The sequence below is a fragment of the Galeopterus variegatus genome, unplaced genomic scaffold (genome assembly GCF_000696425.1).
Source record: "Galeopterus variegatus unplaced genomic scaffold, G_variegatus-3.0.2 Scaffold613, whole genome shotgun sequence".
Classification (NCBI taxonomy): Eukaryota; Metazoa; Chordata; class Mammalia; order Dermoptera; family Cynocephalidae; genus Galeopterus; species Galeopterus variegatus.
The window spans coordinates 352,203-375,218 of record NW_007726724.1 but is presented as its reverse complement, the minus strand read 5'-3'; the positions used below and the strand labels follow the sequence as shown (position 1 = coordinate 375,218).

Genomic DNA, 23,016 nt, shown 5'->3' with positions numbered 1-23,016 from the left:
AAAAAACAAGTTCTAAAACTTCTTCCAGCCTAGATTTGACCCCACAATAAGAATCATTCTATTTAGAGAGGATGTTGTGACGCATATCAATAAAATGTCAAAGCTTACAGTAAATTCAAACAACCAGAGGCAGGGATCATGTCACAAGGAAAGAAAACAAATATCTGTCATGGAAAGGAAAATGGTCACATCCTTTGATCCAGAAATCCCACTCTGGGGACTTTATCCTCAGATGAGAATCCAAGAGAAGAAAGGCCCCACTACAGAGATGACGCAGCTGAATTACAACAGGGAGGGGCCGGAGACCATAGGGTCAGGAGCCAGGAAGACTCAACCATGGGGTTGGTGCCCGGCTAACCCTTCCCCAGTGCCTACATTCCCCCCTTTGTAAGAGTGGGGTTATGACCTGCCTCACACATGTGCAGGGGGCCTTGCTCACAGCCCACACATGCCTGGCCAGGAAGCCCCTCCAGACTTTCACAGGCTGGGAATCCAGTCTAGCTTCTGTCCTCAAGACCTTGTAATCTGACCAGACAAAACCAGCCACAAACATGATTAAAATATGAGTGAGGGGTGTTGTGAGAGCCCAGAGCAAGGGGCTTCTGGCTGTGGGAGGGGAGTCAGGAGGGCATCATGGAGAAGGGGACATTTGGGCTAGGTCTTGCAGGATGGGCAAAAACATCCTCAGGTGGGGAGACGGAGGAGTGGGGGTCAGTGGGGAGCTGAGTACGTATGGGCATGGTGTGGGAGCTTGTGGGATACAGGGAGAATGGCCAAGGGCTGGGCATTGTTAAGGGATGTGGGTAAAGCCACTTGGGTTCTCTTTCAAGGACAAGGAGCCAAGTGGTTCCTCTGTGGCTGGGATAAGAAGGCCAGGCAGTGGAGGTTGTTGGGTGGGCCCCCAAGTTGGTGGGAGGCCCAGAAAGATGCCAACTGACCTTTGCCACCTCCCTTACCACACCTGTTCCCTGCCTGGAGACTGGGACACTGTATTCCCCCACTAGAGCAGTGATTCAGAGATCTCTTTAGTCCTTTAAGAATTAGTGAATACTATGAACCTCATCCCCTTGAGAGGCACATCCAAATAACCCTGAGAGGTAGCTCCTGAAACTCAGCAGGGGAGAAGTCACGCTTTGGGGAACAGGTGGGGCACATTCTGTGCCAAGACATGGAGCTCAGGGATCTTAATGAGAAGAGACATGTAGCCTATCAATTCAGAGCTGGGGAGGAGGTTTGGCAGGCATGTGGGGCCAGGCCAGGTTAGCCTCTCTGAACACCCCACACCAGGGCTATGCCTGGTGGTCAGTGCTTTGACATGACAAATGAAAGAAGGTAAAGTACCCTGCTCTGTTCCCAGGGGCCTCTGGGGAGGGTCATGGGGCTGGGAAGGTGGAGGCAGGAAGAGTTGGGACCCGGGAGGATCCTGCCATTGAGAGGGAGGGGCAGAGGATGTGGGGTAGCCGGGATCCCAGAACCCAGCATTCCAGGCTCTCTGGTCTGGACCATGAGTCTCTCCACACAGAGGGAGAACGGTGCCCAGAAAAGGAAGCCTAGGCTGTTCAGGAGACAGTGGCCCTGGAGGTACATGAAGCGCAGCTGTTACAGTTCAAAGTTGTGAGATCTGGTGGCCCCTACAGGTGCTCTCAGCCTGGGCAGGGTACATACCAGCAGACAACTGCGTCATGGGACAAGGCCCACGCCACTGAGCAAAGTCCAGAGGGGGATGAACTTGGCCTGGGAAGGCCAGAGAGGTGTTGCAGGAGGAGATGACCATGGTTGTGCACCCCACCCCGTGGCCAGGGCTAGATGCTGGGCTTAGGGAGGGAGGAGGTAGTAGGCCTGGCCCTTTGATCCTGATAATCCTACAGCTTTCTGCACAGCATGGGGCTGAGTATGGTTTCCTTAAAAAAATGAAAGGGGTATTGAGTTGCTCTCACATAGCAGCATTACTCAGAGACAGGCGGCTCTTCATCGATTGCCTGGTGGGCTCAGGAATTGACCTGGGAAGGGAAAAACATCTTGCAACACACCACCTGCTACCTGTTCGATGGGGTCTTGTGTGCACCAGCATGGCCCGCTGGCCTCCTGCCTGGCTGAGCACTCAAAGCACACAGGGTGGGGTCGGGGGGGCTGATCACACGAGGGAAATGGGGTGGAGGTAATCCAGGCGGCAAGAGAGAAAGGCTTGTGCAGGGTGAAGGGGCAGGCTAGGAAGAGGTTGGGGACAGAGCCCACTGATGCCTCTGGTTCTGTGGCCATTGAGAACTAAACTCCAGCCCCCCATGACTTGCACCCTGCCAGGGACTGCCACTGGGTTCCAGGATGCCAATGGGTCAGCTGGGCCTGGGAGCTCCGGGGTAGGAGGTACTCAGAACCCGGGACCACATCCAAGGAGGATCTGGGCTTCTTTCTCCTCTGTAGGGCAAGCACAACCAGCACAAGCTTCCCAAGTGTCCAGTGACTCAGGCCTGACTCCTATCCAGGTGAAGGTCTTTCCTTCTGCCCCAGAAGCTGCCCCCCTCACCACCCTGGAGTCCCTGCAGAGGAGCCATGGTGTCTGCCCTCCAGCCCCAGCTGGTTTGGGGGTCTTCCTTCTGTCTTGCCCTTCCTGCCCACCAAACATTTGCACTCAGAGCCCATGGTGTGCTCATCGAGGCCAGCTGAGCCCTTAATCAAGAATGGGGCTGGAACCACCCACTCTTGGGAAAGCATAGCTGAGAGACCAGAAAAAAAACACTCCTCTGCTGGCTGACTGCCCCACCTCTGGACCAAAAACACCACTAAGAACTTACAATTCAGAGTTTTGGGGGACAGGGAAAGAAGACGGGCACTCAAATTGAGGCAGGTGGACTTTATGTATGTACCTAAAACTACAGCTTAAAAATATATGTTGCAAAAACTGAAAGGCCTGAAAGGACAAGTAGATGAATATAAAACTACGGAATTTCAATATTCATCTCTCAGTAATTGACAGAAAAAGTAGAAGAACTGTAAGGATATGGAGAATTTAAACAATACTATCAAACAACTTGACCTGATTGCTCAACATAAATCAAAGAAAAAATCACAAGAAATGAGAAAACATTTTTTTTTTCCTTTTTGTCTTTTTTTGTGACCGGCAACAGATCGCAACCCTCAGTGTCACGCCCGTACCGGACTGGGACCGGCAACGGGATCGCAACCCTCGGTGTTGCACCCGCACCTCACTCAGCCAGTGAGCGGCTGGTCTGTACGTGGGATCCGAACCCTTGGCGGGAGCGTCGCCACGCTCCCAAGCAGTGCACTGTAGCAGTGCGCCACCGGGCCGGCCCCGAGAAAACATTTTAAATTGAAAAAAAATAAAAACAACATACAAAAATCAGCAGGATGCATATAAAGCAGTGCTGAGAGGAAAATTTACAGCACTAAATGCTTATAATAAAAATGGAGAAAGGTCTCAAATCAATGACCTAAGGTCCCACTGTAGGAAGCTAGAAAAAGAACAAATTAAATCCAAAGAAGAAAAAATAAAAATGGGAAGTAGAAAACGAACAAAATATTCAAGAAAAATATCAACAAACCCAAATGGTTTTCTAAAAGATAAAAAAACTGATAAAACTTAGAGTGATCAGAAAAAATAAAACATGTACTTCCAATATCAGGTATGAAAAAGGGACATCCCTACATTTCCTAATGATAATAAAAGGATAATAATAGATTATTATGAACAATCTTATGCCAATAACTTTGACAATGTAGATGAAATGAACAAAAACACTGGAAGACACAAATTACTAAAACTGACTCAAGAAGAAACAGAATATTTGAGTGGGCCTATATCTATTAAAGAAACAAAATCCATAATTTAAAAAGCTTCCCATAAAGAAAATGCAAGGCCAAGACCCAGATGACCTCACTAGTAAATTCTAGTTCTATCAGATATTTAAGGAAGAAATACTTATACAAATTCTTTCAGAAAAGAGAGGAGGAGGAAATACTTCTCAATTCATTTTTGAGGCTAGCATTATCCTGATACCAAAGCCAAACAAAGATTACAGGAAAAACACACACAAAACAAAACAAAAAAACAAAACATCAGACCAATATTCCTTAAGAACATGGATGTAAAAATTCTTACCAAAGATTAGCAGATTGAACCCAACAATCCATAAAAAGTGACCAGGCTGAGTTTATCCTAGTAATGCAAGGTTGGTTTAACATTCAAAAAATCAACCAGTGTTTCTAACAATATCAGCAGAATAAGAAAGAAAGCCTGTATTTTCATCTTAACAGATACAGGAAAAAATATCTGACAAAATTCAACTCTGAGCAAACTAGAAATAGAAACTTTCTCAACCTGATAAATTACATCTATGATAAATCCATACATAACAGTTTGGCAGTTTTTTAGAAAGTTAAATATCCACTTACCATATAACCCAGTAATTTCACTCCTAGAGAATGAAAATATATGTCCAACCAAAGACTTCATAGCAGTTCTATTCATATAGTCCAAAATTAAAAACAGCCCAAATGTCCATCGACAGGTGAATGGATAAAAAAATTGCAGTAAATCCATACAATGGAATACTATGCAGTAATAAAAGGGAACAATCCATTCGTGGGAAATTCTAGAAAAGGCAAATATATAGTGACCCCCCTGGGGTGATCCAGGCTACGCAGACTGAGGAGATCAGAGGCTACCTAGGGCTAGAAGTGGGGAGGAACTGATTGAATTGCTCACTTCAAATGGGTGTATTCTATTGTATACTAATTTTTTGGAAAAGTGAATCTGACCTTACTGCCTCACTTAAAGCTCCTGTGGCTTCCTAAATGTGTCAGGGGATAGGGGGGTCCAAGCTCAGAGACCCTGAGCCGCATCTCCTCACCACCCGGACCGAGCCCTTCTCTGGTCTCTCTCTTTACACATGCTGCCAACTGATTCTCCACACCCACCACCAGCCGTCAGGCCTCTAAGCCTTTGCATCTGCTGATCCCTCAGCTCCAGGATTCTCTTCCCTTTCTGCTTAGTCTCTCAAGGTTTTTGAAAGTCTCCTCTGGCCTCCCTCTCTTTGGTTAACCCACAGCAGAGGGCAGCCAACTACCTATGAAATCTGGCTTCTAGGAAGTGACAGGATTTCCGAGAAGGCAGCTGAGAGGCCACCCTGCACCTTCTCTGAATGCACTGCTTACACACTCTGACCACAGCCTTGACTTGGGTTTTGAGAGCTTAGAGAGGGCCCTTTGTCCTCAGCATCTTGCTTGGTCTCCATCAGGGCTAAGCCTCCTACTTGGCTTCTGGGGCTCCTGTGCCTTTCCTTGTCTTAGAGCCCTGCCAAGGAAAGTGAGTCCCAACCCCTGCTTCCAGCAGTGCTGGCACCTTGCTGGGGCTCCCACACTGAGGGATTACAGCAAGGGGAGGCTGTCTGGCCTGAGGAGAAGGAAAGGGCAGGCAATAGTGAATGGAGCTCATGAAGGATTTTATGGGAACAGCTGAGAGTTGAGAACTGGTGCAGAGGACGAGGCAAACAAATATCAGCTTCTAGGACAAGTTCTCCATCAGGGAGACAGAAACCAGCATTCGTTGAGTCCTACCACATGCCAGGTAAACATATTCTCGGACTGCATCTCACAAGGACCCCACGAGACAGTTACTGTCACCTCAGCTGTGCAATAGGGACAGGGCTGTTGTGCGCACATGAGGTTGCTGCAGTGCCCAGCAGACAGAAGATGCCCAGTGCATGGTAGCCATCCTTGCTGTCGATTGTGATTACCAGTGGCCATTTCCCAGATAAGACAACTAGGACTCTCCATGAGTCACATGAGTGTGACAGTGGTGAGAGCCTGGTCCTCTTCCATCTCAGCAGTGATTTCTAATCGCCAGTCTCAAACCTGGAGTGACCACATCCATGTTATCTGGAGTTTGTCAACACCCAGGTCCCTGGATCCCCCCTGGGGCAATCCAGGCTAAGTGGACTGTGCTGCAGGAAGATTTGGGAAGCCCTCCACCAGGACATGGCATCTCCCACCAGGCTCCCTGAGCCCAAGTTTTCCCACTCAGGTGTATTGGGGAGCCCATGCTCAAGGAAAGCCTGGAAGCTGGGAAGAAAAGCAAAGCCACTTTCTTCAGCGATGCCAGTGGGTGGTCCCTAGATTACCTCGAAGTCCTCCCCTTCAAGCCACCCTGGTCTTTCCTTGATCATCACAAACTGTCACAGTCACAGCTGACCCTCATTTTGGCAAGTGGTATGGTTCCTGAACCTGTCTGCTTCCCATCTCCAGGGCCCCACATCAAATCCCAGAAGGGCATTCATACAATGTAATTTCCTAAGCTAGAGGAAGTATGGTGTGGCAGCAAAAAGCACCAGGCCCCTTGAGAGCAAGTGTGCTGCAGGATGTCCCAGCCACTCACAGGACTCAGTGGAGTGACGGCCCTAGCCTCACTGTGTCAGGCCTCTAGTCTCACTGCAGATCCAGGAACCGAGATTCAGAGATGAGATGGGAGACTTGCCCAAGAACAGTCCCCCCTACCCTGCTCCATCCCTGTAGTGTCCGAGGGGGAGTTTGGGGCTGCCTCAGAGCTGACAGAGGGCTCTCCAAGTGGGGCTGCCTGGCTCTCGGGCCACATCTTGCTCAGACCCAAGTCTCTCAGCTGCATTAAACTGTGGGGACTTGAGTAAACCAGGGCCCCTGAATGGTTTGCTGATTGATAAAGATGGAGATAACAGGAACTGTCCCATGCATTGCACGTGGTTTAATTAAGATGATTAACCATGAAGTTATTAGTATACTCTAAAGCTCTCTCACATCTAAGGTATTAGTATTTATACTGGATGAGCCAAGTCTCACTCCCTGAAGTCCTACATTATTGAAACAGACTCAAAACAACTCAAATATGGTCTTAAAAGTCATTGTACTCTTGAACTAATAATGTAATTGGATTAAACTAATAATCAATCTACTAGGGACCTAGTCTAAAGAAATGATCAGAGATGTAGAGAAAGAACTGTGTAAATGGATGATTACTGAGACGCTATTTACAATAGCAATAAATAAATAAATAAATAAAAATAGAAAAACTAGTTAATGTCTCACAACAAGGAAACACATTAAGTAAATTATGACACAACCACAAAATAGCACATTATTGAAACCATTAAACATCATCATTGTGAGGAATATTTAATTGAGTATAAAAATGTTCATGATATAGTGTCAAATGAATGAAGCAGGAAACAAAACTATGTACTATGGCCCATATTTTACCAGGAAATAAATACATAAACATGGAGACGTACAGGGAAGAGTGAAAGGAAATAAACACAGCACATTAATAGTGCTGATGTTATCTCCAGGTGATGGAACTATAAGTAATTTAAACCTTATTCTCTATACTTTATTATTCTTTGATGAATTTTCTGTACTCAGTTTTATAATTAGGAAGCCACAGATATTAGTAACTTTGTATTTTTCATCGACAGTCCAGTGTGGCCAACTCCGAGGAAGTAGGATGACTTGAGCCATGGGTTTGCCCAATGTCCTTGGGCACCCACAGCCAGCTGGCCTTCCCTCCCTCCTTCCTTGGGGGGCTGGGAATTGCTCCAGAGCCTCTGCCTGCCTGTACCTGGCTCAGTAGACACACTTCCCCATGAGCACCCCGTTCTCGCCCACACCAGGAAGGTCTGGAAGCTGGTCTGCAGCTGCTGTAGGAGCAGGGCGCAACATGGGACAGCCTCGGGGGAGGGAAGAGCTCACTTTACTGTCGGCACCCTCACCCTGAGCTGGATGCTCCACTCACCACCTCTCCCCACCAAATCCATTCTTCACCAGGCATTTCCAAACATCACCTTGATCACTTGACTCTTTCTTAAAACTTCTCTGATGGGTTCCCACTGCTCTCAGGATGAAGCAACAACACCCACCCTAGCCTACAAGGCCCCAGGAGTCCAGCTCTTGCCCACTTACAAGCCTTTCCTTAGACCATGCTCCTCCTGAAGCCGCTGGAGCTCAGCCTACAGCCTGGCTTCAGTTCTGAGGATGCCTGGGCCTCCTTAACCACAGGGCCTTTGAACAAACTGCTGGGACTGAAGCCAGCTCTTTCCATTGCATTGTGTTGCCTCTCACAGTCAGGAGCCCACTGACCACTGGAAGGAGATGGTTCATTTTCTTGGGTGGAAGCTGTCATCTGGCCCAACCCTAGCTTCATTCTTCATTGCTGCCAAGAATTCACCAGGCCTCTTCTTGAACACCTCTAGCGACAGGGAAATTGATGCTTGGCATATGCCAAGTCAGCCATTTCTCCACTCATCTTTGCAAATGTCAACCCTGAGATTGGCAAGCCTTTTCTCATCCAGACCTGAGAGCTGTCAGGTCCAATCTTACCTCCAGGTTCCCCAAAGAGGCCAACTCCTCCATAGAAGGGCCCAGCAGACATCAGAAAAGGGCAGCTCTGGCTGGGGAGCTTTGTCCTGATAAACACAAGCTCTGGCCTCCTGCCCCTTCTTCATTTCAGGAGGCAAGTCTTTTGGGGTGGGTGGGTGGGGTTGAGAGGAGGGACACACACATTCTGATATAACTCCTCGAACATTCCGAATCATTCAAATTCCTGTGCCTGCTAAGCCTGGCCAACTCAGCTGAAGAAATGAGGCATTTTTTTTAGTTTTGAAGTCAGCACGCATTCAAAGCAACTCCATTTGAAATTCAGGGGACCAAAAAAGGCAAATTCAAATTAAAGTGTCTATCTAGACCTCATTGTTACAGCAAGAGATTGGAATGCTCCAGAAGCCAGCTTCTCCAACAGGAGCCTGTGAATGGCCCTGATTGCCTGTCAGGGGAGAAAGAGAAGGACAGCGTGTCTGCCTTATGATCAGTCTCACCCTCTCTGGCCCCTCCTAGGAACTGCTGAGGCAGCCCTGTCAGTTAACCACTTCCTGCAGAAACATCCCACGGACACATGTTCTGTACACCATCCTTCCTTGTTCAGGCCCTGAGTGTAAGATCATCCCTGAGGACAGCAAATAGCTGTGAGAGCCGTGAGAGGGCTGGGTGAGGGCCACAACCTGGGCTCTAGCTGCTAGAGGCCCCGGACACTCTCCCATCTCTGGAGTCCACATCCAGGCCCATCGAATGCGCAGGTTGCAGCCCCTACCTGCACAGAGAGTTACAAGGAGGCACAGCCAGGTACTTCCCTGCATTCCATCGTTAAATCCTCACAACCACTTCCTGGGGCGGACTAGGGCCAGGGGGCACTAAGTGGCTCATCAAGAGTATGTGGCCCACAAGAGGCAGCGCTGAGATTTAAACCCTGGGTTGGCCTGACCCCTTGGCCAATCTCCACTCTGGGCAGGGCCAGTGGGCTGGAGGGGAAGAGCCAAGGGACACATGGCCTTCTGTAGCTACCCAGCTCTACTCCCTGCTGCCATGGCAGAGTAGGCACGTCAATCTACCTGCTCGTGCTCTGACCCTTGGCATGGGAAGACTCCAAGAGCCTACTGCTGGACCTCAGCAGCTGTGCTGTCCAGCTGAATCCCAGGCTTTGGCACTGATGAGGGTGAGGTCCAACCAGTGGCCCAGACAGGTCCCCCTGTGGAGGGGGAGGCCCGAAGCTGTCCCATTGGACATTCCCTGGTCAGTACTCTCATCTAATCTTTCTGCTTCTCAGCCCAGTCACTGCAGAACTTTATTTCAATCCCAAAATGCCACCAGACCTAAAAGACCATCTACAGAGTGCCCTGGTAAGAAGCCAAGGAGAGACACAAGTTTTGGGTCTGACACAGGAGGACAGAGCCTGGGCACTGGCAGAAACACCTGAGACCAAGTGGACCAAACCCAGGCCCGGGGGCTCCAAACCAAGACCCTCTCCTCTCTCCTAGTCCCACAGGTTAGAACAGCGAGGGTACCTGAGCAACCGAGGAGGGCACTGCATACCTCAGACAGAATGCAGAGCAGGAGGCGGGACAAGGAGGCAAGGAAAGATCTGTAGTGTGGATGAAACTGCTCTGGGGATGCTCCCTGTGCTGGAGTCCACCTCTCACACCACCCTCTCATACCACTTTGGGGTCATTCCAGCTTTAGGATCAGGACCACTATACATGAGAACAACAAAGTAGGAAATTACCTGTATTAGTCAAAAAACACATACACATGCATGGTAAGTGCATTTCCTCAACAACGTCATACTTAGTCAACACCACTGAAACCAACACAAGGGCCCAAGAACAGAGATGACTGAGGGGAGGGGAAAGGGTCACAGCAGGATGCAGAGGAGGAGAAAGGACCCCTCTGCCTCAGCCTCAGAGATGGTGGTCCAGGCCAGGGTCTGGCCCCCTCCCAAAACCAATGCCCTCACAGCTTTTGAGAAATTGGCTTCAGGGATCACTCCCTCCTCAGAGCTCCATGAGGGGCTGTCTCTTATATGCCCACCCTGGCAGGGGAGGGTCCCTCTGCCCATACCAGGAAGTCAGGGGGAGACCAGGGTATCTCTTTCCCAAATCTTTTGTTCTCAGCCTGTTCCCAAATAGCCTCTGTCCCAAATCTCTGCTATGGAGGCAGATGAAGAAAGCACAGCAGTGAGCACCACGTGAAGGCTGGGTGTGAAAGCCAGCTGGGCTGCAGGTGTCTGGGGGGCAACACGGGGGTGGGACACAGGGTGGATCCCAGGTGGAAGTCTTACTACAGGAGCCATCTCAGGGAGGGTTGTGGCAGCTCCTGCTTCCTGAGTGGCCCTGCAGTCACACCTGTGACTGCCTGACCTTCAATCCCCCTCCCTGCAATTCTGTCCACCTCTAGTAAAGAGCTGTTGCCATGACAACCCCAAGTGCCCACTCGCCTGGCTCAGGAGCCCCAGCTCCAGTTCTGCACCAAGAGACAAGGTCACAGGGGCTCCAGAGCTGAGCTTGTGGCATCTCTCCTGACAGGCCAGAGCCCCTCTCCCTGCCTCAGCCCCATTCAAGTTCCCTCTCTCTTGCTCCAGCCCCACACCTGGGAGGGTAGGCTCTCTTCCTCAGCAGATGCTCCATGCACCAGAGGAATGAGTAGGATGGAGGGGTACATACTAAGTGGGAGTGGGCCAGAGATACCCAGGTGGGGAGGGGCCCCTGCAGGGGTGTCCTCTGCCCCTAAACCTGGAAGCCACATGTCCCAGCCTGCCTGTTCTACTGGCTCCAATGGCAGCTGTTCCTCCTTGAGGTCCTTCTGCCCCTGCCCTCCATGAGGCTGCCCCCAACCTGGTTCCCACTAGTATTTATGCACTTCCCTGGGCTGCTTTGTCCCAATGAAGTACAGAAATCTGTTGGCCTGTTTATCTCCCCATTAGACCTGGAGCACCTCAAGGGCTGAGGTTTATATCTGAGCACCCAGTGGCTAGCTCAGGGCCTAGGATAGGGCAGGAGCCTGTAACTGGCTGAGCAGCAACTGAAGGAGCCTTTACTCCATGAGTGACTGCCCCTCCCCACCAACCTGGAGTTGCCGAGTCCTGACCTGTGCAAGATAAATGCATGGAAGGGTCAGGCCAGCAAATTTGCTCTGCTTACTTACAAGGTTGCTTTAAAAGGAAAGAACAAGGCAGCTACGAAGGTCACATCTACACCCACAGGAAGCAAAAGGAACACTTCATTGGGGAGAAATGAATCCTATGCAAATCTCAGCCTGTGTCAACATGTCCCCAGCTGGACGGCAGGTCCTTGGTTCAGGAATCTATACCTCCCCAGCAAAGGCTACAGCCACATGAACCCAGCCCAGCCCAGCCCAAGATGGGGGCAGTGGCAGACTAGGGTCTCAGTGAGAAGAGCTGAAGGCTGAGCCAGAGAGAAGGGCAGCACAGGCGGGCAGGGGTACACCAAGGGCTCGCACATCACACCTGTATCTGGAAACAGACAGGAGTGGTGGGGTGTGTGCGCATGGGCACTTGGCCAGTACAACCATGGGTGAGCCCGATGTGAAGGAGGGCATGGGCCTGAGTTTCTGTCCCTCCAAGGTGGACGACCCTAGCTGAAACCTGCTCTACCCATCCCAGCCACTGCCCCACATGTGGTGCTGGGTAAGTGTTTGCCAACAACAGGGATTTGCTGAGGGCTGAAGAGGCAGTAGAGGGAGTAGGACCTGCAGTCTGAAGGGACACTGGGGTGAGCTTCCCCAGTCTTAGGCCCTTCCTGTCCCCAGGCCAGCATCTCCCTGAGGTCATCTGAGGTATGGAGCCCAGCAAAGAGCCCCACCCAGGCAGGCAAAGAATCCAGAAGATGGTACCAGGAAATGTTTCTCTCACATGATTCTGCCCCATCTGCCCTAGTGAGAAGACTTTGGGGCTGTCAGTGGCCATGTGGGCAATGCCCAGCTCCTGTGCACAGTGGGAAGATGTAGGGAGAATCCATGTAGCTGCTTTGCACACACCGCAGGGTGTTCACAGCTGTTGAAATGCCCACACACGCTGTGGGGGCTCCTTCTACACCCCATGCTGTCCCATCTCACTTACCCTCCCTGCTCCTCTGGATTCTGATTTCTCAGAAGCAAGCGCCACATGGAAAGCCCCAGTGAGACCAGAGGCCAACTGTGCGAGTGTGTGCATGTGTGTGTCCATGCATGTGCCGGTGTCAGTGTGTGTATGCAGCATGTGTGTGTGTGAGTGTACAAGTGTGAGGGAATGCGCGAGTGTGAGCATGTGTATATGTGCACACATGAGCATAAGAGTGTCCACATGTGTGTGCGCCTGTGCGTCTGTATGGGAGTGTGAACATGTGAGGCCAGCATGAGGACCAGGGCAGGGAGAGGCTAAGCCACTCCACACTTCTTTTTTTTTTTTTTTTTTGTGACCAGTACGGGGATCGTAACCCTTGGCTTGGTGTCGCTCGCACCGCGCTCAGCCAGTGAGCGCACCGGCCATCCCTATATAGGATCCGAACCCGCGGCCTTGGCGCTACCAGCACTGCTGCGCTCCCAGTGCTGCACTCTCCTGAGTGAGCCACGGGGCCGGCCCCACACTTCTTGTTGATGAGCCATGAAAGCTTCTATGAAGCAGGTACTGACCTGCAGTCCTCGTGGCTTCCTCACTCTCACCAAACATGGACCTCAAGCCTCCTAGGTGCTGACTGCAGCCATCACACAGTGATCACGGTCTACTCAAGGCCAAGTGGCACACAGATGACATCCAACATGTCCAGGTTGTGCCAGGTACTTTCATACACACTGGCCAAATGCATCGTCACAATGACCCACAGGCAGATGACACTGTACCCAGGCTCACAGAGGTGAAGCCACGTGTCCAGGTCCCGTGGCTGGTAGAGGCAGGGTGACCTTCACACCAAAGTGGCTCTGGCCACAAGCCCAGCATCCAGGCCCCCGCCCAATAGGGGTCGATCTTGCAATAAGGCCTCTGAATGTCACCTCCATTTAGCAAACACCTGCCCAAAGCCATCAGCTCTGGGCCCTGTGTTGGACACTGGGAAAGCCAAGGGGACAGGCCGCAGGCCAATGAGCCCAGGAGGGATGAGCCCTCTGCAGGAATGCGCACTGCCCAGAATCATCCAAAGCAAAACATGGGCTTGAGGCCACTCTGGGCTGGTCTCTGGGCCTTTCCCTCACACTGCCAGGGAGCTAGCTAGCAGCCCTCACTGTCTGCCCCAGACCCCAGGCAAGGCCCAAACAAGCCCAGCTTCTGCCGAGGTGCTCCAGAGTGGCCCAACCATAAGCAGGGAATCTCATCATGGCCAGGTCTGGGAAGGTTTGGCTCAGAGGAGGTGGGGTGGTCCTGCGAACATTCCCCACAAGTGGAAAAGCCACTGTGTTGTCTTGTCTATTCCCTGTGAAGGCCCTGTGAGGGGTGCCCCATGAAGAAAATGGGCTCAAGGGCTGCCCTGTGGCTCACTTGGGAGAGTATAGTGCTGATAACACCAAAGCAACGGGTTCAGATCCCTATACAGGGATGGCCAGTTAGCTCAGTTATGAGAGCATGGTGCTGACAACACCAAGTCAAGGGTTAAGATCCTCTTACCGGTCATCTTTTAAAAAAAAAAAAGAAAGAAAGAAAATGGGCTCAGCAGACACAGTGACCCAAGTTCACAAAGCTGGTCAATTCGAGCTGCCTTTGTTTTCTACTGCTACTGTGACAGTTAGCAGAGACTTAGTGGATTAAGCAGCACAGTGTGTTGCCTCACAGTTCTACAGGCCAGAAGTCCAGCACAGTCTCTCTGGGCTAAAGTCATGGTGTGGGCCAGCCTGTGTGCCCCCTGCAGGCTTTGGGGAGGACCTGCTGCCTGCTCTTACAGCTGCTGGCCAAATTCCTGCGGGAACTGGTGGAAGCCTCTGCATTCCTCCATCTTCAGATCCAACCGTGCAGGTCGAGTCCTCCCTCACTGATTCTCCCACCCTGCTTCTTCGTCTCCTTTCTCTCCACTGGGCAGAGGTCTAGACCCTGAGGAGACCCCAGAGCCTGGAGCTGGTGGTGGGCCTGCTCCTCCTGGGAACTCTTCATGGGCGTAACCCGCAGCTGAACTCTGGCCCCAGGTCCGGCTGTGCCCTGCAGGCCTCCCACCTGCGCAGTCCAACCTGCCAGGGCTGCGGGAGGCAGGGAGTTGGGGCTGAAAAGGGGGTGCTGTTTTCCTCTCAAGACACACAGCACCAGGGCCTTCCTGGACCCCCTCTTTATGGCACGGACCACCTGAACCATCTCCTAGGAGAGGAGCTTGTATCCCTGGGCTTGAACCACTCAATCTGATTCTGCCAACTTCTATTAGAGGGCCAGGCCCCATGCTAGCCACTGCAGGGAGGAGGAGGGAGACGCGAGGAGAGGAGCACGAGAAATCGAGGCTCCTGTGCTGTTTATCAGCTCATCGTCTCTTGGACAACCTGAGAAGTGGGATCACAAGCCCCATTTTTCTTGAGGAAACTGAGGCCAAAGGTAATTTGCCCCAGGCCAACCTGCAGCCATATGTGAGACTACCTGATACCCACATTCTCCTTTTCCCTCACAGACACGCACAGCTTTCCCTGTCCAGGTGTTTCACAGCCAATGCATCATGAGAATGGATGACCATGGCCGTATATCTGGCAGGACTTGGATAGGCGCATGCCATAGGCTCTGTATACCCCTTCCCATCTGAGCCACAACTCCCTACCTGGGATCATTGCATTGCCAGGCCAGGGGGCCCAGGCTCAGTGGGTACAGCGAGTCCAAGGAGGAGGGAAGGCAGGGTGTACGGAGGTGCCACACCGCACTGGGGCGAGGATGAAGCCTGTCAGGGTTTTCCTGCTTCCTGCGGAGGCCGTGTCTCAGTTGGATCTAGAGGCGCAAAATGGAAGACAGGGCATTCTAGGTGAAGGAGCAGCATGGGTCAGAGGTGGCAGGCAAGCCATGGACTGTGGGCCAAATTATGTAAGAAGCCTGTTTTTGTGTGGCCTATGAGCTAAGAATGACTTTACATTTTTTAAGCTGTTGAAAAAAATTTAAAACTGTTTATAGCAGTTTTATTCATAATTGCCAATGGAAACCAAAATGACCTCCTTAGGTGAATGGATAAACTGTGGTATACCCAGATAATGGAATATTACTCACTGCTAAGAAGAAATGAGCTATCAAGCCATGAAAAGACATGGAGGAACCTTAAATGCACTTTGACAAGGGAAAGAAGACAGTCTGAAAAGGCTACATATGGTATGATTCCATCCACATGATGTTCTGGAAAAGGCAGATCAATGGAGACAATAGAAGATCAGTGGTTGCCAGGGTCACGCGGGGGCTGATGAGGGATGAAGAGGTGGAGCACAGGGGATTTTTAGGGCAGTGAAAACACTCTACGACTATAATGGTGGATACGTGACATTATACATTTGTCCAAATCCATACAACACCAAGAGGAAACCCTAATGCAGATTATGGGCTCATGGTTAATAATAAGACAGCACTGGTTCATTAATTTTAACAAGTGTGCCACCCCCATACAAGAAACTGTGTATGTGTGTGTGTAAGGGGAGCAGTACATGGAAACTCTCTGTACTTCTGCTCAATTATTCTTTAAACCTAAAACTGTTCTAAAAATAGTTATTTTAGTTAATTTCAAAAAGGAAAAGAAAAATAATAGTTTGTGATATATCGAAATCACATGAAATTTAAACTTCAGTGCTATAAAGTTTTACTGAAACACGGTCACTCTGCTGTTATGTACTGTCCGTGGCAGTGGTGCTGAGTTTTGACAGAGACTATGGCCCACAAGACCTAAGAGATTTCCTGTCTGGCTCTTTGCAGAGGATATTTGCAGGCCCTTGGTGTAAACAACATGGAAGGAGCTGACTGTGGCCACTGTGTCTGGCTGGGCTTGAGGCACATGCAGGGGAGGACAGAAAGATAGGTCCACCAATGCAGGGTCCTGGGTGCCAGGTCGGTGGGTCTGGCTGCTGCTCTGAGGTATTGGGGTCTGGAAGTCTGGGAGCAGAGCTCCAAGTAGAGCCTCCAGATCATCCCATGCACACTGGGCTTCAGCAGACAGACCATCGCTTTCTCCAAGAGGTGGGCTTAGGGAAAGAAAGGCAACAGAACAACTCAATGCAGACAGCCTTTCCATAACCTGTTCTACAGATACAGACATTCAGAAGAACCAGAATCTCCAGGGCTGGGGATACACAGGACATGCCCACCCAGTAGTGCCCACCATGAGTGCCAAGCATGGGCCGTGCTGCTAGGGCCCTGGTACAGGGTTTCAGCCACACCACCTAGCTCCTCTTCCTGTGTGCACACCTGCCTGCTCTCAGCAGCTCCGGAACTATGTGTGCAGGTGTGTTAGGAGAAGCCAGTCACCTCCTCACCCACACTTCTGGCTCCGTGTGTGAACTATGGGGCTTCATCAGCTTTCCGGAAAAGCAAGACAGCTGGAGTTCTAACTAATACAGACAGTGCCACAACTGTATCAAAGTTGGGCATGGTACTGAAGAAGTGCCTGCCCATGGACACTAGCCCTCAGTGTGGGACGGGGCAGGGAGCAGCCCTGAGCCCTCAAAAAGGCTCAAGGAGGGGGTCAGCTTTGGTAATTTCTGCTCAAGTCCCACTAACGTGCTCCCACAGCAGCAGAGCCACAGAAACGTATGACTGTGGCCATACCGCAAGCTGCCCTCATGCCAGTCAGACCTTTCACGCGGGGCACTGCGTCTAGAAAACACATGGCAGTATTAAAGCTTCACTGCTCCTGCTACTGAGAAGGAACATGGAGAGGTTCCACAACCTGCCCAAAGCCTCCCGTTGGTAGATGGTGGAGCCCCTTGGCCACTGTGCCCTGCTCACTCTGCTGCCCCAGAACCCATGGGGAGAGACCCTCGGCTGGGTTCAGACAGCTGGGAAGGTGGGAGGCTGTGCTACTCCACAGGAACAAATCTGTGGCTGTCACCACTTACTGAGGACTCACCCCAAGCCACGTACTGGCCCAGCCATGCCATACAGATTTACATATATATATCTTTTCCCCTCTTCCACACAACAAACTCCTTAAGTAGATATTATTACAATTCTGTTGTACAGATTTGGAAACTCAGGATCCTCAGTGAAGTCACATATTGTTAGTGGCTACCTGGATTCATGCCTGGTTTGTCTGACTCCAGAATCTGTGTTTGTCTTTGTGCCTCTGATCCTGAATCCATCCCTAGTTACACTGGGCCACGGGGAAGGTCCCAGGCAGGGAGAGAAGAGGAGCCCAGCAGAATCAACCACTTCTCACAGGCACCAGAAGTTTACAGTTTTGTTCCAAATTGTATTTGCTGTGTGACCTTGGCCTAGTTATTCTACTTCTCGTTCTTACAATAGGAAGCTTTCCTTCCCTGTGTCTTCAGAAGGGGAGGACATGGGAGGGAAAAGTCCTTGAGAAGCACAGGGAGGGAGTACAGCATGGACAGAGATGAGGAGCTTGAAGTGAGCCCTTGTGTGGATGGAGCCCACCTGAGCAACTCAACAGGCTTCCCTCCCTCCAGGGCCAGGGCAGGGCAAAGCCTTTCCAAGGAAACTCTAAAGACTTTGGGATCTATTTCTCCTCTTGGGAGGGAGTGGAGCAGGAAGGCAGCCAGGCTCCTGCTGGGATAAGCTGGAGCTGAGATTTCTTGCCTTTCCCCCACATGGCAGCCCCTGGGGCAGGCAGTTCTCTCCACCCACGCAGTAACAAAAGGCTTGGCCCAGGCTGGGCTGGGAAGCCCATGTTTTCTCCTTGAGCAGAGCAATGTAGGACTGAGCTACAAACCCTCAATTATCCCAGCACACATCTGCAGAACCTGCTCAACTGGAAACAGGGCTCAGCTATTTCTAACTCTGCCTTCAGCCTCCTTTCTGCCTGAAAAATCATTTTTGGGAAAATAAAATAAACAGAAATGGCCAGGAGCTGTGGCTTGGTGCAATCATTCCCAATCCACGTGAATCTGTGTGTGCCAGCCCCCACCCTGTCTCCCTGACTTCTGCTGGTCTCTGTGTTCCTGCCGTTCCTCCCGGTAGACGGCCCGCTCACATCGAGACCCTTCCATACAGCCCCACGAACGCTCCCTGGAGAAGCACTCTGGACTCAGAAGTCAAATGGACCCCCAGAGGGCATCTAGACCACACTCATTACAGATGGGGAAACTGAGTCCCACAGGAGCACAGAGACCTGGCTAAGGCTGCACACCGGGGTCAGGGGCTGCCAGGGATGAGACAACTTCAGGGTTCTCACTTCTCTCTCAGTTCTTGGTACTGCCCCAGGCTCTTCTGGACAATGCTAAGGCCAGGGCCACTGCCACCTAGAAGCCAGAGACTGTCTACAAGTGAAGGTGTCAGCATGAGGCCCTGGCCCCAAAGGTCCCAAAGATGGGTCTGCCACCTGTCTGTTCACCACTTATTTTTCTCTTCTGCTCTCCCCCCGAATCAGTCTACCCATCCATCTGTCCAGCAGATCTTCAAAGTGCCCTCTCCATGGGCCAGACCTTGAGCTGGCAGATGAGGGGCCACCATGAAAGGCACTGGACAGTTCCTCCTATCCCTGAGCTTAGTGTATGGGGGGATGTGTGTGGACAAAGACAATAGATGGGATAGGTGGCATTTCTGATCTCCTGGTTAGAGATTTCTTGTCAGAAGGCTTGACAACCCCAAAACTATCTTCCCAGTACTCAAGTGGGAGGTTTCTCCAGGAAGCTGATAGCCCCACCAAAGGGGAGAAGCTCCAAGGAGGATCAAAAAAGAATCAGTCCACAGAGAGGAGACAGGCACAACAGAGGCCTTGAAGGAATGCGGCTGTCCAGGAGGTCTGCAGCGACCACGACACTTTAGGCCACTCCTGGAGGCCTCGTGCTTTCTGTCTGTGGAGGCACAAAGAAAAGGCTACAGGTGGGGAAGGCCAGGAGCCCAGCAAGGCACAGACACGGGTCTCCTCACCATGTGTCCTGCTGGGTTCCACATTGAGGGACAGCCCAACCCAGCTGGCTCCCTGAAGGAGAGGTTCAGGCAACTGGAGAGTATCCCCGAGGCATGAGAGCAGGAGTGAACATGGGGAGAGCTATTGTGCAGCTTTGCAGGAGCGGCAGGTAGACCCTGGTGTCAGCAGAGGCTGCACCATCACAGCTCAGGAAGAGGTAGGGGCATGTATGTGGGCTGGGGCTGGACCAGCAGACACGAACCTCCCCAGGTTCCACCTCATGAGTATCATCTTCTACTACCCTGTGAGGAGGAGCCTATAATTATTTCCACTTGACAGATGAGGAAACTGAGACTCAGAGAAGTTAGGTGACATGCTGCCCAGCGTCAGCCCCTTGTTAAAGTGCTCTTCAGTCAGCGTGGGATTATACACATAGCCTTGTCAATTGCACAGGATGCAGTAAGGTGAAGAGGGCTTGGGGCCGTCCAGGGAGGAAGAATGGCATAAGCGGGGAGGTGCGGCGTGCGGCTAGGGCACTAAACAGAGGTGGGTTGGGCAGGACAGAGCCCAGGTACCAGGAGAAGGAGGTGGCAGAGGGGCAGGCTGAGGCCAGATGAGCAGGCCGTGAAAGGAAGCTCTGGAGAAAAATGGAGCAAAAAGCATTTCAAGAACCAGGAGCTGAGCAGTGGGGAAGCAGTGGCCTCTTGGTCCCTCACTGAGCTGTTCATAAACCTCACTGTTGTCTGCAGGGCAGTGAGGCGGAGGTCCCACCACTGTCCCTCGAGACTACCTCAGCCTCACTGCAGAGAGACAGCTGCCCCTGAATCAAAACATCTACAAGGAGCAGTTTCTAAATCAGTGGGCTGGCTGAGGGGACACGGGACTACTGGTGCCCCTGCTCCACTGAGACCAGTCCCCAAACCCAGCCTCCTGCCTGAGGTCACGTCGACACAGCCCCTCACCAGGCCACCACATGTCATGGTGACAAGCCCCTCACCAGGCCATTTCCAGTCAGGGCAACACGTGGCCCTCACCAGACCACTACCCATCACGGCCACACAGCCCCTCACTGGCTACCTCTAATCAGGGTGACACAGCCCCGTCACCAGGTCACCTCCCACCATGGTGACACAGCCTCTCTCATCAGGGGCCACCTCACAAGTGACCTCTCATCAGGGTGACACAGCCCCTCATCAGCCACCTCTCGCCATGGTGACACCTGATTTATAAGTGAATGGTTTTCTTCTTTTGCATTTTCTGTATTTTCAACAATCTATAAATACAAAATACTTTGAAATGTTTTCTCATGGTTTCACTGGAGGTAGTTTTCATAAGATCAATCACTTCAGCTAAAGAATATGCAAGAATCCAGCGAAAACTATGCCTCTTAATTTATAAATGTTGATATGACAGGTGATGTTAAATAGTGACTGTTCCTAAGTACACCTTTATTTACCTAATCTTTTTTAAAAAACATGGAATTTCTACAATGTATTAAATTAAACATCTATCAAAGATCCTGAATTATTCAAAAGTATACAGAATTATACAAACGTGAAGAAGTACATTTCTGATAGCTTATTTATTTAAAGACTTTGAGAGTTTGAATATTTTATTTACTTATTCAAAGGATTGAGAGTTTCAGGAAGTGTAAAAATGGGTGAACGTGATCTGAGAAGCCTGAGAGAGTCTAGAAGAGATGCTGTGAAGCTGCAGAGGACACAGCACACGCCCAAGATGCCCCTGAGGTCGCGCGTGAGGGGACACACGGGAAGTGTGGAGAGTGAGCTGCCAGGCTGAGTAAGATTGAACAAGAGAGGCAATGATTCGTTTACTATTAAATTCTGCTCAAAATGGGTAGGCCACACTGGGTATGGCTTTTTATACAAATGAAAGTTGGTTCTTTGTTTCTATAAAGATGTGCCATGACAGGCAGGCTGCACGTGGTGAGATGGCTCATTCCACACCCTGGCTGTCCTAACTGGAGCCAGTTTCTCCTGAACTAACTTTCCACAGTCACTGCCCTGTCAAACCCTCCTGAGGCAGCTGGGCACCACACTGGGACCATGTGCCATACTGGGACCATGATACCATCTTCATGAACAGGAGATTGGATCACCAGGGCCTTTGTCACCCCAGATTTCCATGCTTGATGTCCATGTGGGGCCACCTCTACTGTTACAGTCAACATGGTAACACCCCTACTTCTGCTACTAGAACCTACTCGTCCCCAAGACTCTTCATCCCCATGACTGTCCTTGCCCAGAAACCTGGAGGCCTCCATGGTCACATCGCATGCACAGTCCCACCCAGTTATGCAGCTCCTGGGTCAGCGACAGGAGCCCCTCCTTGGGGAGCCCCAATCCCTACCCCATCACAGGCCAGCACTGTGCAGGGAGCACACACAGGCAAAGCAGTTCATACCTCGGCATAATCCCCTTTGCTTGCAGACACAGGCCCCGGCTGCCTGTGGACACCAGCCCTGGCTTCTCTAGCAAACTTTTAAAAGTGCACACTCAGTCTGCTCACTGACTAGCACAGAGGTACTGCTTGCTCTCCTTTCCTCCTGTCTACCACACTTCACAATGACTGCACAGTCTGGCAGCTTGGAGGGTGCCCTGTCCACCTTGGCCCCACACAGACTTTCACACAATCACTTTGGCCCTCCACAGGTGCTGACTGTGGACAAACTAACTCATGCACTGATGCCCTCAGCCCTCACAGGGATGGAGCCCACATAGTGATGTGCAGAGGGCACATGTGAACAAAGAAGTCAGCAGGGAGCAGCCCAGCACCTTCCTTACCCAGGAGGTCCAGGACGGAAGAGTCACATGAAGGTGGCCCAGGGTCAAGAAACTTTGTGGACCAGCACTTCTCCCTCCCGTCCTGGCTGTCACACCTTCGTGACATGAGCCTGCTCCAGCCGAAATGTGTTCATTGACCGAGGGCTAATTGTTTGATTTCCTTCCAATTAGGAGAACAGGGCCATGGCCAAGTCAGCAAAGGCCTACCTTGAAGATGAGGCAGTCGGTCTTGTGCTCAGCATACAGGGAGGTCAGCCGGTACTGGTTCTCCGTGGTGATGTCTATCTGGTAGCCTGTCAGCGTGTAGCACACTTTGCGGAACTCCTGGATTTTGGTCTGGAAGACCTCCTTCAGCCTCTGGTTCTTCAGCTCAGCACTTTCCACCTGCTTCCTCAGCTCTGTGAGGGAGGGAAGCAGGGAGACGGGTGAGCTCTCCACCAGCCTGGAGACCCAGGGACAGCTCCAGGTCTATAAGACCACAGAAGGAGCAGGACACAGAAGGCAGCAGGTGGTAAGAATAAGACAGAGTCCAATTGCTGGTTGTCACTGCCCTGGGGACAGATGAGGGCCAGCGTGCCACAGTAGCAAGCCTTGATGTGTGTGCTTAACGAAATCTGAATGAAAAGGAAAAGCTGATAAACAGTCTGACCTTCTGGAGGTAATAATTATAAAGTTATTATTATATTAAAAATTGTAACTCTGAAAGCAAATAGTAATTCAGCAAGCCAGATGTTGAAACCAGATACCTACCCGGCTCTCAGCTCCAGATTCTATGTCTAGGTGGGTTTCTTTCAAAAGGACCAGCTCTTGGCTGGTAGAATGGAAATGGGCAATATCTAAAACCACCTCAAATCACTGTTAGCAAGCGATAGGGGTTGGTTATGAGT

General features: G+C 51.0%; 1 protein-coding gene across 1 annotated transcript in view; it reads right to left on the bottom strand.

Annotated features, from left to right (window-relative positions):
* The window catches only part of LOC103588751 (mitotic spindle assembly checkpoint protein MAD1-like), a 402,917-nt gene that overhangs the window by 62,633 nt on the left and 317,268 nt on the right, over positions 1 to 23,016 (bottom strand). The window contains exon 8 of the mRNA XM_008570554.1: positions 22,337 to 22,527. Within this exon, the coding sequence (XP_008568776.1) occupies positions 22,337 to 22,527 (191 nt within the window). The remainder of the gene's footprint in view (positions 1 to 22,336; positions 22,528 to 23,016) is intronic.